General features: G+C 38.9%; 1 protein-coding gene across 8 annotated transcripts in view; it reads left to right on the top strand.

The window, feature by feature from the left end:
- Positions 1–14,607, top strand: part of Sphkap (SPHK1 interactor, AKAP domain containing) — a 137,878-nt gene that overhangs the window by 27,697 nt on the left and 95,574 nt on the right. For all 8 annotated transcript variants that reach the window (XM_075952209.1, XM_075952212.1, XM_075952210.1 and 5 more), the window contains one exon: positions 8,414–8,516. In XM_075952209.1, coding sequence (XP_075808324.1) covers positions 8,433–8,516 — 84 coding nt within the window. In that variant the 5' untranslated portion in view covers positions 8,414–8,432. The remainder of the gene's footprint in view (positions 1–8,413; positions 8,517–14,607) is intronic.

Below are 14,607 nucleotides of genomic sequence, written 5' to 3'. Positions count from 1 at the left end.
AAGCACATTTTTCAAAGAAAATCATTAAATGCTAATATGCATGCCAATGTCTGAGTACAGAACCACCAGCCCAAGGTTATTCCCCAGCCTTTTCTTAAGGTCTGTTCTAAATCTTTCCAAAGTGCTATTCCAATACTTTCTGATAACCTTCCCACATTCTTTGGCTATTTTTATAATATACTCATGCACCCAATAAAAGTTCAGCTCAAGTCCTGAGCTCATTAGGATAATAAAGGGAAAATGAAAGCATTAGGATTGGTAACCTTACATTTGATGATGGACTTCTTAAAAAAAACTGTATTTATGACATGGTATTATTTTACATGGTACCAGCAATGCCATGCAGAAAACTCTGTGAGTTTCAGCTCCTTTTGTCTCATTGTTCCCAGTCAAGCAGAGATTCTCTGGGTTTAACTTTATTCCATTACTCATTAATATGGACAGCTGGGATTTCTCCCCAGCAACCCAGATGTTTTCACTGTGGGGCATTGCTTTTGGTCCAAGGCAGGGATTGCTGGTTTGGGTGACTTTCTTGTTTCACCAGCCACACCCCTCAGTCCATTTCACTGTACTCAAATGCCCAAGGTGTACAAGGGATGTCTCATTCCAACCATCCCACATAGGCAAGAAGCAAGAATGGGTGAAATTTGAAGAAAGCTTGGTCAGATGGTGTTCCAGAAAATCCGTGAATATTCCAGAAATAACATGCCAATACATATTTCCTATGAATGGAATAGCAAACTAGTTTTCATAATTTGAATGATCAAAAGATGTATTTCTTTCCTTAGTTACAAATATTTCTTAAAGTCTATACTCCAGATCTAAAATCAGTAGATGCATTTGAAAGCTCCATGTCTGTATTCCCACTTCCTGTCATTCGTCTTTTGTTCCCTGCAGGGCTCAGCCCATCCAATACCTTCTCTCTAGTCACATTACTCCCTTCCAGTTGTGAGACATGATGCTTATGCTAAATGAAGCAGAAACTCAGGCGCCTTTCTTCCAGAATCTCTGGGACAAAGATTCTGCCAAGCAAATATATAGGGCAAACGGGAACACACAATGAAAAAGATATAACTACCTTAGAAAATTGTTGCATATCCATTGAAATAATCTTTTGATTTCTTTGCCAGTTGAAGTAGCATTTGTGTGTGTGTGTGTGTGTGTGTGTGTGTGTGTGTGTGTGTGTGTGTGTAAAAATTTCTTTGCTCTAAAAACATTTTAAATTCAGGTCTTTGCCATATAATAATTTTTGTTTTTGTTTGAAGTTTGGTTTATTTTGATATTTTCCACAATGGTAGACAAAGTATTGTGTGCCTGAAGAGGCCACATGTTTTACAGTCTTCATAGACTAATTGGATTCTCTCGTGGTCTTTGGACTTTCAAAAACCTTTGTGAGTCTTTGCTTAATGGCATCATGATAATGCTCATGGATCTCCCTTTAAATATAGAAATGACTGTTCTGACTATCTTGAAAACTCGGGTCCAAAGAAAAAACTAAATATGTGTACATTTGTTTTAAAAAGTCTGCATATATTATATTTTCCAAATGGGTGCATCCTAACTAGGAGGCTTTTTGGAATAAACAAATCTTCAGGGCTTGAGGAGGCATCATTTCTCAGCTTCATGTCGAGTGCTTTCTCGTGCCATGTGTGATATTGCAGCTTTACAGGAAATAATCTTATCAAGCCACCATAGTGGCCCATGGTGTCTACATTCCATTGGTGGAAAGAAAAACAACTTGAATATTAGAGAAAATTGAGTAATACTTACAGCGAGGTTTCTTGAACACTGAGGCTCTGAGTCCTGGCCACATTTGGTCTCACTTAGCTTTGTCATAGACTCAAAGACTGAGCGGGGTTGGTAGCCATCACGGTAGAGAAGATATTGTGCAGTGTCAAGAGCGGTGGGACTAATCTAGGGTTGTTATTTTGACACCATTATGTAACATGAGGTTATATATTAATGCTCTTAATTACGAAGTAGGTATAACTTAATCACTAAGAAAAACGTATAACTGGGTGCAAATACTGAGATATTAAACATCAGCACCTTTGGGAGAAATGAGTGGTGTGGAGAAGAGGTGGAGAACCCAGAGAGTCTCCTGCCTAGTAGTGTGCTGGAGGTACAAGCAGGAGGGAACTGAAGCAATGCCTGTATCATGTTTCCTGAGTTCACCTGCACTAAGGTCTGATGCAGCTGAATGAAGGGACATAAGCAATATGTTTTATCTATGCAGCTGAAATACCTTTTACATTTTTTAAAAAGAGATTAAATTCTGGCATAACTATTCACATAGTTAACATCAAGGTACATCTCTATATGAATCCTCATTCATAAAAATTAACTTAGCAATAGTGATATGAATGTATTGTCATAATGTTACTAGTTCATGAGTTTTTGCATATGATTGATAGCCTGTATGTTTTGAAAGAATTTACCCTGTAGCCTTAGTAGTACAAAACTACATATAATCATTGTGTTTTCTGGCTTGATATGTTTCCTGAGCTAGGTGGCACAGTTTCCAAATTACATCTTAGGATCTTGGTGAAGTCCAAGACTGTGAAGCAACATTTAAAAAAAAATAAAATCTAAGAATTTACATGGTAGTGATTAAAGCCATGTGCATATTGTCTGTCATCATCTCCTTAGCAGAAATAGCATAAGTTTGCAAAATCCAGTATCTGACACACAGACCCTGCTCTGTGGAAGCCCTTCAACGCTGTGCACCATCTATAACACAATCCCTTTCATACACAAACAGTCACTGTTGGTTGTCTTTCCTAACGTAACCCCGTCATTTTGCCTAGTCTCTAATTAAGACGTATTTCCAAATTATTTATGGACATAGCTGCTAGATTTTGAAATCTCCAAATAAAGAGCTTTAATTATGCAATATTCAACACAATTCGTAGTACAAAAGACTTCAGTACAAGTAATACCGACAACAGAGAAATTACTAGCTGTTGGCTTTACAAATTATATTTCAAAGGAAGCAACAAGACTATAATCAGGCCTTTGTTCTTTATCTGCTACTTAATCATTGAGATTAAATTAGAGCATAGCTATTTTGTGGCCATTGTCTCTGCCAAGAAGAACCCACTTGTTTTATGATTAATAATGAACGACCTGTTGTAGTTTCTTATTGTCACTACAAAGCACTGAAAAAAGATGGTAGCCAATCTTGGGTCCGCATGGAAATTCTATATGATCCATGGACAAAATAATCATAGGGAAAGGCCATTAGCTATCTTTTATTTAGAAGGTAATGCCTTTCATTCTTTGATAATGCATAACAGTGTTGTCATAATGCTTATACTTGCTTTGAAGTATAATATGACAGCAGGTAATGAGGTGGTCATTTTTCACTTGCTTCTAAAATGTCTTCATGTAGGAACATCAAAGGGTTGCCACTTGATAGCATTGTTATTGCTATTATTCTGCTGGTGTATGATATCAAAGGTCTGTACTTCATTTCTTAGTTATTTGAAAACCTTTCAGTATCGAAACAGGATACATAAAAGATCCAAATATGCTCAACATTGACTAATTGGTTCCTCTTATACATTTACTAAACTCTTACAGTCCATGAGGACTCAATATGCCTAAATTAACCACAGCTAAATTGATCAAGAATTCAACTTGCATGGATACCTCCAAACTGGTGGGGTGAAGAAGTAGGGCATACATATGAGCACAAAATTTAACATAAAAAGAATACAAAATCTTGCCTACTTGATACAACTAGAGAATACAGTGTAAAACAGATGTTTTATACCAGATATCTGTTTAAGTTGACAAGAAAGCTTTTATGGAAGCTATTGCAATGGATACAAGTGACATTAATACAGATCTGGGCGTAACTCTAATATACTAAGGAGAAATTTAGACAAGAGGCAGGATAAAAGGATCACCAAAAAGGGAAATATTATGTTGGCATATAAAGCTAGGGGAGTTTGTAAAACTGAACTAAATGTACTTGCCAAAAATTGACCAAGGACCGTAACATGGGTGAAGGGGTGAGAAAGTTGGTCAGACAATCAGTTTAAGAGGCCTCTTGCTAAACTGTGGTAGGAAGGGTGTTTTTAATTTCAGGCTTAGTAGACCAAGGGCCAGGCATAGCTGCAAAGGGCACTCATAAAAGTCAGACTAAAAGCTTATTCAAAGGCAGGAACCAAGCCTCAGTCAAGAGATGACTCAGGAGATCAAAAACAAGAGACACTATCATACCATGTGATTTGTGCTACAAATTAATTTTTGAAAGATTGGCCTAAAAGCCTAACCTGCATGTTACAAGTAAATTTCTTTGGATGAGGATAAAATAAGGACATTCAGTAGAGCAACTTTTCACTTCGAGCTGTGCAAACACATATTTTAAATTCTAAACAATTCTCAATGGTGGCACTTTCTTAAATTGATAATAATGAGTGTATTTCAATTGCTCACTCAAGATCTCTCCAGATGGAGCTGAGTCTTCAAGGGTTGAGATGCAAGGGTTTAGTAGAGAGCTCAAAAGTCCACATCCTTGACAAGGGCTGACAGAAACAGCAAATGATAATCACTACATTTGACCAAAAACACCCTTTAAGTGGAGAGAAATCAAGACCAAATCTTATTTTTTTGCAATCTACTAAAAGTATTTGGCTTTGCTCTGTGTTTAGCAACAATAACAGCAGGGATTTTTTTTTTCATTAGAACTATCCTGGGAAATACTTTAAATTATCTTCTCAGATAGGCTTATCCTACCATCTGTCACTGCTGCTGAAAATTAAACAATGAATGCAAACACATGTTTGTGTCTAATCTTTTGAGGTTAACTGATTTCCCAGAAAGATGGGAACAAATAAACCGGGCAATTGCTTGCTGCCTAGCATTGTCCAGGGTCCTCCGTGGTTGCTACCCTTTTAAAACCCACATGCTAAAGTGGGAGAGAGAAATACTATACCCAGAATGGCCTTCTTGACAAGTGCTTTAAGCAGATGTGGCTCGGGATGCTCCTGGGACAAAGAGGACAGTGAGCATCTCTCTTCACAGAATGAGGTGGGAAGAGTAAGGGGTGTCAATGTGTTTGTGTGCTCATGGGGATTTGGAAGGATGTTGGAGGGGAATTGTGTTCTTCATGGTTTGGGCGAGGTGGAGGAACCTGAAGCAAAGACAACTGATAGAGGAGGGGTTATTAATAAAAGAGGAGGAACATTAGAAAGAATGTTCTGGGATGAAAAAACATCACATACAAAGGACTATGGCAAATTAGAATGTACATCGCTTAACATGACAGAGAAATAATTTTTAGATATTTGTGGGCACGGAAGTCACCTGACTTTGACAACCATTTGTTTATTCTGATTCAGTAGTTACAAGGAAGAACCCAAATTCTCAGGCTTCTCACAAACCCTGATCCATACAACTAGTGCTGGTTCCTGGACCGAGTTTGGAGTAGGAATACAAAGAAAACTCCTCTCTGGGGAAATCATGTGACCTTGGATATTGGTATACTCGCTCATTCCATAGGAGTCGGCAACACAGGCAGTGTAGTGGCCCCTGAACATCTTGTTTGTTCACAAATGACTTTGTTTTTTGTAAAGAAGGCTTCTTGTTGGAGGATCAGCTTAAAATGACTCCTTTCCATCATACTTAGCTTTTATGTCTGCTATTCCACCTTATCTTCCTTCTCATCTGAAATAGATTTTGTAAGCTTCCACATGAAAACCAGCCCGGAAGGCTGGCCTTCATAAATATTATCAACACTTGTCAAATCAAAGGAAAACCCCTCAAGGAAGAATTTTCAGGCTTGCCCCTTAACGCAAGTTACAGAACGGTAACGTGTCTTGCCAGAGATTCTTTTCATATCAACTTGAGCTCATGTTAATAAACGCATGAGTTTCGTGGCCCCGCCACCTTGCTTCCTCCTCCAACAGCCAAGGTTTTATCTCCCTGGAGACTAAGGACAAAAATCTTTGCAAAAACTCAAACTTTGCATCTCTATCCCAAAGGCCATGGGACAGATGGAGGCAATTGTGTAGTCACATGCTGGAAATCCACACCGTTAATGTGGTTTCAGAAGGTAGATCTTCCTACATTTTTGTTACGGTTATTAGATATCTTTGAAGCCCTATCTTTGGTGATTTTGAAGATAAGTAGGAGTATCTGCTTCCGATGTTGGTGTGGTAAAGTTGCATAATGCTTTCCAATAATATCATATTACACTGACTTTATACCTATGATGTCACTCGTTCCCTCATTTACTTCTCACAACAGTAATTAAATGTGTATTTGTATATGTACATAGTTAACTTATTTATTATGTATATAGTCTTGCTTGAGCCAATGGAATGAGCCTCGCAGACAAGTAACAAAGCTTCAATTCCTGTATGCATTTTTCCATGAGACAATCATGGAGAAATCTATGGGCAGAGTCCCCATTTCTTCTTTTTTGTGGATGAGTGAACAGTTCTCAAGCTTGAGCACTATTCCAGGCTTTCTAAAACCCGATAATAGATGCTTGGTGGATAGCTATGTAAGTTCCTCTCATCTTCATTCCTCCATCGCCCTCTTGCTGCCTTGGGATCTATTGAACTCTTTAGAGCAGATGAAGCTCCTTCTAGAGCAGATGGAGCGTGTTGGCTTGCTGTTTTCACTGTTTCTCAGCAGTGGCTATTAGTCAGGACCCTTCTCAGATTTACATATTACCTTTCTACTTCCGCTTCCTAAATTCCCTAACCCTAAAAAAAGATGTGACATATGCCCTAACTCTGGACCTAAGTCCTAAACTGATTGGTCGAAGTGATCCACTAGTTTACCAAAGCTACCTGGGGGAAAATAACAACAGGACCCAGATCTTCCTGAATTCCTCCCCAAAGAGCTTGAGAGACTCTGAAAAGGAATTGGGCACCATTTTCTGGTTTCACAGACCAGGTATGGTGGGCTAAGATGAACTTGGCTGTGATCTTGTCTATCACTTACTAATAATTTGTAACCCATCTTAACCTATTCTTCCTTCTTTGCATCTTTTTTATTACTCTATTCCTTCATATCTCCTTTGCATCTTCCATGACTATTTTCTTTTGTTTACTTTTTCTTACTTTTCCTTTCTTACGTGAGGAAAATATGAGTGTTGGCCTTTACTTTATATTGAATTCATTGTAGTCCTCAGGGCATCAATTACTCATAAAGTAACACATAAGAAGTTTGAACTCTGGAAACTTGTCTGGATTTTGTGATTTGTCACAAGACGCCATCAGTTATTATAATTAATGGAAACACCAACAGACTACACACATATTCTGACCTCACAGAACTAAGTTATAACCTGAAGCAAGAGTAGGATGCTGTTAGTAATGTGTTGTTTATTTGAATTGATTTATTTTAGTTAACTTTCTTTTAGAAAAGCTACCTGTGTCTCAGAAAATTTCATAGGAAACCATCAGATATTTCAAAAAGTACTCTTTAATGAATTGTGCATATCTATGTGGTGGTCAGCAATCACGGCAAAGTATGTGTGCCATAATATGAGTATGCCTTTGGATTCCAATATTCACACTTTCAGAAGGAAAACAATATTTAGAAATGCTTTAGAAATTCATTAGATGTTTTAGTATTAAAGGGGACTTAATTTTCAGCTGTCAGTTATGTAGTGAAAGCAGATTTTGAAAATAAAAACTTCATTTTTTTTTATCATCTCTTAAAATGTCACAATACCCGAGGCCAACCTGGTCTACAAGAGCTAGTTCCAGGACAACGGGGGCTGTTAGCACAGAGAAACCCTGCCTCGAAAAAAAAAAAAAGTAACAATAATTCCAAATCTTTAAAAATATTGATGCAGTTCAGAACATAATCAAACCCAACAGAGTCTGGTGCAGATATAGGGAAGCATTTCAAGTTTTGGAAACCGACAAGGTGGATGACACCCTGCCACCACAGAGATGGTACGGGGTGACTCGTCCCTGCTGAGCTCGTGTTCTTTCTGAAGTCATGCCGCGCTGTGGTTTTTTTTGGGTAAAATCATTTTTTTACCTTCATTTTGAAAATAATGAGATGAGTATTGTATGTTGTGTTGGTTTGGCAGAGCTGAATTACTGGGACAAGTGAGAAAGGCCCATTTGGTTTTAAAATAATGCTGAACAAAAGTGGCTAGCACCGTTTGAAGTCAGACAGATGGGACTGTGTCCATTTCAGCACTGTGGGAAGCAGCGGCTTGCAGCTTTCTGCTCACAATATGATTGTCCATCCATCCTAGTTCCAATTCCCAATGGAACCCAACAAGGAAAGGCCAGTTTGAGCCGGGCGACTGGCGGTGTTGAGCCCAGTAAGAAAAGATGGGCTTGACATCAGGCAATGCTTGACTGGTTCTGCATTTCTGCGTAGAGAGATGACTCACTGGACTGTGCTCTCTTTCTTTGGCATCCGGGACACACAGCACCGTGGAGTTATCACTGATGCATGAAGTCTTGGAACCACAGCAGAACAGCAGCGGTGCAGTGGGCGGCGGCCTGGCTGGCTCCATCACGGCCTGTAAGAAGGTAACTTCTCCTCATGGCACCTTCTTCCCACCAATGGAAAAGCAGCTAGGCTTGGTCTTTCAAGCATATTTCCTTATGTAGAGAAACCAGAGAAACAACCAACTACTCACACGTTTTTCTTACATATGTCTTGATGACACTTTTTAAAAAGGCAATTCACAGAAATGATTAAATAACCCAAACTCCCAGAGTCCTGACTTGAAAATGGTAAGCCTTCGTTGTCCAAGCAACCCATTCCCAGCTGTTCTGTACTACCAGGCACGAAGACAGGCAGAGAACAGAGCCACTGGAACATGGACAATTTTCCCAGGTTTTCACTGGCTTGACCTACCGTGTTGAGGTACGTCACATTGAAGCAAAATTTATGAATGCCAAAAGGTAGGGCATGGCTTCCCAATGAGAGGGACATACTTGGATTACTTTAGAAGTAGAATTGAATTTCCTAAAATCTTAGTTGGACAGCTGTCTTGCTTCGCAATACTTGCAGAAGATACTTGTTTGCACAAAATAAAATAACTCAATTTAACCACCCTCTTTTTCTGTCAGTCTAAGGCCCTAATTTAAGACATTAAAGCAAAATGTCTAAGATTCTGATCACCCCAATTAATATTTTGTCGCTATTTAATGATAACATTAATTAATTAATGGAGGACAGTGTAGTGATTCTCATTCAAGCTTAGAGAATACCACACTAGGTTATTTCACTTATCACAATATATACTTTTTTGATTATGCAAACACGTCCATGTGCAAATTGAGACAAATTATTTTACTTTATATACATGTATACTACATATACGTAATATACATTACATATATTCATGTGTGTATATATACATATCAAGTTGTTGAGTACTATGCCCACTTAATCAGCTTATTTTTTCTGTTACCTATGCAACTTTTTATAAATTGATAACTTTAAAGTACAAAATTAGCAAACATATACAATAGAGAACAGCGCATTATAGAAAAAAACAGCAAACACAATTTTATCAATGTCTTTTCATACTACATACATGAGCTTTCCTTAGCTGAGACAAAAGAACCAAGATAAGTAAGTTTAAAAGAAAAGTTTTTTTTTTTTGCTTCAGTTCCTAGCCTCAAAGGTTCAAGTCTTTGATATCTTGACCTTGTTGCTTTTGTGTTTGTAATGAGTTAGAACAATGGCATAGGAAAGCATCAAAGTGAAATCCAAGATTCCTCTATCCCCATCATGGGCATGTCTCTAAGGAGCAAACTTCCTTCCATACTCCAGCTAAACATTCTGTCTCTTTTCACTGGCACCACAGGTTTTGGACTAAGTGTCTAACCACAGCTTTTATGAGCCATTTACAGTGAAATCTAACACATATATACACTCAAAATCAAATGTAGAATAAACCAATCTAATTAAGACCTCTCAATGGGATGAATTATGATGTTTCCTGCTATAAATTTTCTATAGGGAAATTGATGCTTTAAGTCCCAATTAGTATAGGATCCTGAGGTGAGGTCCTCCAACTCTAAATTTTTAATTTTGAACTTTATATAAGAGGGGTAAGCTGCAAACCTGCAAACCTTAGGTACATTTCCGAGTCTGTGACTCAGATCATGCAGTAAGCACCAGATGATATGTGTTTCACAAAACAGTGGGTTTTCTGTACTGTCTAATGTCTAAGGCGCATACATTCCTGGTGGTGAGAGTCCATGTGGCATTTGAAAGGACTGAAGCCACAATACCTGGATCTGACAGCCAACTCCTCATTCATTGTGAGTTATGTGATTTGCTACAAATGGATAACTCTGGATGACTCAATTTCCTTATCTGAAAAAAATGAAGATAATATTATTACCTCTTGTCTCAACGGAGTGAGACAAGACCAGAATGAGGCAGCAGACGTGAAATGCTGAGATCTATGTCTGGCAGGCATATCATAAACACCCTGAAAGAAAGATTACCTACTGCTAATGTTATTAGACAGGGTAATTTTATCAAAGAGTGTACAGTATCAGAAAAATAACTTAATAATGAGAGGGTAATTCATGATATTATCTTAGTTACAGCCATTTCTATGGGGTGGGGAAGGTGGCCATGCTCCTTTCTGTTTTAAAAACTCATGTCTGGAAGCTATTGTGCTGACAACTGGTAGAAGCAGGGTGTTTATTCAAAAAATTAAAAGCAGTCAAGAGTGATGAGGTGAGTCTGAGTAATGCGTCAATTTTGCTAGCTATGTAGCAAAATAATGTCTCAGTTAAAACAAATTAAACCCAAAACTCAATCCTAAGATTTTATCATCCTTGATCACATACCTGATCATCCTGGGCTAGGTAATGAGATATTGTCTCAAAGGTACACACAGGCCCATGCATGAGCACACACATATGTGTAGGCGCTCACACACACACACACACACACACACACACACACACACACACACACGATGTTCATCCCAAAGCAGGCCAAAAGAATAGGTTAATTATATCTTGGAAGGAACAAGTCCTACCATCCAGCCGAATCACACATCACACTCATAGTCAGCAAAAGTAATGTGGGCAGTTGGCATCTTCTGGCAATTCCCAAACTCATCCAATGTAACAGCTTCCACCTCTTTCTCACCAAGCCAACTCATCAGAATTGACATATTGTTAAAGCATCTGATGGAAGAAGTAAGATAAGGACCAGAGAAAAATAACAATAACCATCCACTGAAAAGCACCAAAGTGATGATTTCTTTCATGTGTAACATAAGGAATCCCTCAGGGCTTTGGAATCTGACCCAGATCCTCTGGTCATGGCTGGGGAGAAGCTACTGCATCAAAAATACATTCTGGTGGATGTATTCCTACGAAGAATTCTTCCATTTGTATTTTCTCCTTTGGAAGGCCGCCTTTCCAAAGATTTCAGGTGCCCACTTAGTCACCGTTTCAGACACTGTCTGGAGCTTGCATGATAGAACTTTCCAGTTCTCAGAAGCACTCTGATGTACAAAATAAGGTACATGATCATGCTAACTGTAGATGCAGGAATATCCCTTCTCTTGTTTACTTATCTCTCTGTGTGTTCATGAGTGTGCAAATGCATTTTTATGTGCAGGCATATTTATGTGTGCACAGTTGTGTCTGATGTGTGGGTGGATAGTTTTGGTTGTCATCACTTCAGCTGATTTCATTTTGAGACAGGGTCTCTCATCGGCCTGGAAATAATCAAGGGAGGTAGCATAGTCTGGCTTGACAGTGAGCCTCAAAAATTAGCTTAGCTCTCCCCGCTCCCCAGCCCCAGCCCTGGGATTACAAGAAAATATTGGATTTGTCTTGGTTTTTAATGTTTCAAACATTCATACAATACATTTTGATCATAATCTTCCATCTCCTCCAACTCTTTCCAGGTTTTGTTTTCAGCTATAGGCTCTGGGCAATGACCTCATACTCCATTCTTACAAAGAAGGCATTTTAATGAGTAAGCTCTCATCCAGCCCCTTGCCTCTGCTTCTAAGAGCTAGGGAGATTACCAGATAAAGTTATATGAAATGTTAGCTACTGCATGGTTCAATAGAGTATTGACAAAATCCTGCTGCTGCTGCTGCTACAATTTCTCCTTCTCGTTCCCTACACTGATAGTGAAGGCTCTTGTACCTGAACATGGCCTTAGAAACTTACCCAGCACAGAACATTAAGCAGATCTATCGGTCCATTCAAGTTGGAGTTTGTGCTAAATAACATGCAGGCCACTCTAATGTAGTAACTGAAGATCTAGGATAAGTTTCAATGTCAAGAATTTGATTCTCAAAACTGTACATGTTAAATGTCAGAATCACACAATGATGCAGAAACCTGCAAAGGGTTTGGAGTGGGAGAAGGCGATCTCATTCACTCCCAGTGACCCCGGAAGAGCGCGGCCTAATGGTTCCCTTGCTGTAACTCCTAATAGGAGAAATAGTGTCAGCTTCCCCAAACTGATTTGTAATGATTTTCTACTACATACGATAAATTATTATAAATTATAATCTTATATTCATTGAACTTTAAGTGAAAAGTCTTTAGTACATCCTTATAAGATCAAGATCTTAATAGATTTTGATTATCTCCATCTCAAAGCAGTAGAATTGGGAAACTTGCTGAATGTGGAATCTCCTCAAACACCTGAGCTCCATCCCCCAAGCACTGGAACTACATGCCAGGTTTTTCTGCTCAGTATGTGATGTCAGGTGCATGGGCACATCTCACACAATATCCCTCCATATTGAATACTCTTATGGTTTCTTATCTCTTGAAAGCACTGTGCTCCATCTCATACTCCCACAACAGTGGAACATTCCTGATCCTTACTTTATTTCATGGACCAAAAATATACTATTTCAGATAGAGGGAAATAAAGTTTCTAAATCATATTGACACAAAGAATAAATTTTTAGAGAAAATTGACACCCAAAACGTCTTTTTCTTTTCATGTCACATTAATCTTGCATAGACTTATCAAAGGGTGCAGACAGAGAATTCTTCAGGTGCCAAGAGACAGTTTGATCTTCCTATGACATCTGATCACACTCTTTGAAGTTTCAAGCCTTCTTTCCTATGTCTGACCCTTGTAGTGGCTTCAGTGTACTTCAGATATATCTGAGGAGTGACAGATCAGATGTCTCTTGATATTTTATTTCATTCTGTAAAATACCCTTTCACTGAAACTCAGATCTTTTTTGAGGACATTCGATTACAACAAAACTCAACTAATATGTGGAGATGTAAACATTCAAATATTCTAACCCATATATCTAAAGACAGAAATGTTTGGAATAAAAACCCCATCATTGCTCCCCCAAGAAGCTAAGTGATTTTATGAAGCTGAACAGCTACATAGAGACATCATGGATCATGTTTGTGGTGTTCTGTACTAGTAATGACTCTTCAGAGTAATCATTCAGAGGGGAAAGACCTAGAGAATGAGAGAAAAAACAAGCGATTGGCTACAGTCTAAAGAAGGAAGTGTCTCCCTCTGCTCTGTAAAACACATGGAAGTCTCCATGTGGTCTCTGTGATCCTGAGGCACACACTAGCAATCTTCAGACCCAGCATCAAATACAGAAGAATGGCCTCGTCACTTTTTGTCAAATGGCCAGATGCTCTCTTGTATATCCACTCTAAAGCAATAAAGAAATGGGAAGTTGGGGGGCAGGCAGGATGATAGAGATACGGTTAAAACTACTGGCTGCTTTTCCAAAAGCTCTGAGTTCAGCTGCCAGCACCTCTTTTGTGGCTCAAAACCATCTGTAACTTTAGTTATAGGGGATCTGATGCCCTCTTTTGGTCTCTTCCAGCAGTGCAAGCACATGGTGCCCAGACATGCACAGGTAAAACATCTATACACATAAATACAATAAAATAAATAATAAATGGAAACTTTTTAAAAGACAGGAAATATAAATTTATTGTGTTAAGGTGATGTTTAAATAGGGCTAAGCTAGAAAGTCTAAAGGCAAGCTTTTGAATCCAAACATGACTAGACTCTGGGATGCCAAGAAGAGCCACTTCATGGGCTAAACTAAGTAGGTGAGGAGAAGCGCCTATGTGGGAGCAGTTGCAAAGGGAGAACCACGATGAGGCATATACGAAAGTCAAGGTCATCAAAACTGCATGGTAGTGAAGGTCACACAGAAGATGACTTCTGGGCATTTAGGCCAAAACATCTGAAGTGGTGGTCCAGCTGAGACCCTCCAGAGGGGCAAAAATAACTGTGAGTCCAGAATCTATTCAGTTGTATGAGCATACACCAAGACTGCCTCTGAGAACATAACCGACCATCTAAGGAAACTTCTATACATCCTCAGCCACTCCACATGGAGGAGGCTCCAGGGTTGTACTGAGGACAAAATGCAAATAGTGAAGCTTCCAGCAGGGACTCATTTCCTCTGCTGTCAGGAAAAGCAGGTCACAATGCTAAATGTCTTTTCTTGTCATTGTGGCAGTGGAGTTCACCCTGAACCAGAGAGGCTGCCTGCACCTCCCACCACCAGTTCGGGCTTTGAAAAATGTTACCATTGTGACCTTTCTGGGACAGGTTATCTAAAGCTATCAACTGCAGCTTAATTTTAAAGATGAATACGACTTCTCTCTGTAT

This window comes from Microtus pennsylvanicus, chromosome 17, assembly GCF_037038515.1.
Source record: "Microtus pennsylvanicus isolate mMicPen1 chromosome 17, mMicPen1.hap1, whole genome shotgun sequence".
Lineage (NCBI taxonomy): Eukaryota > Metazoa > Chordata > Mammalia > Rodentia > Cricetidae > Microtus > Microtus pennsylvanicus.
The sequence above is the reverse complement of the archived record's forward strand: the minus strand, read 5'-3'. Positions and strand labels throughout refer to the sequence as shown.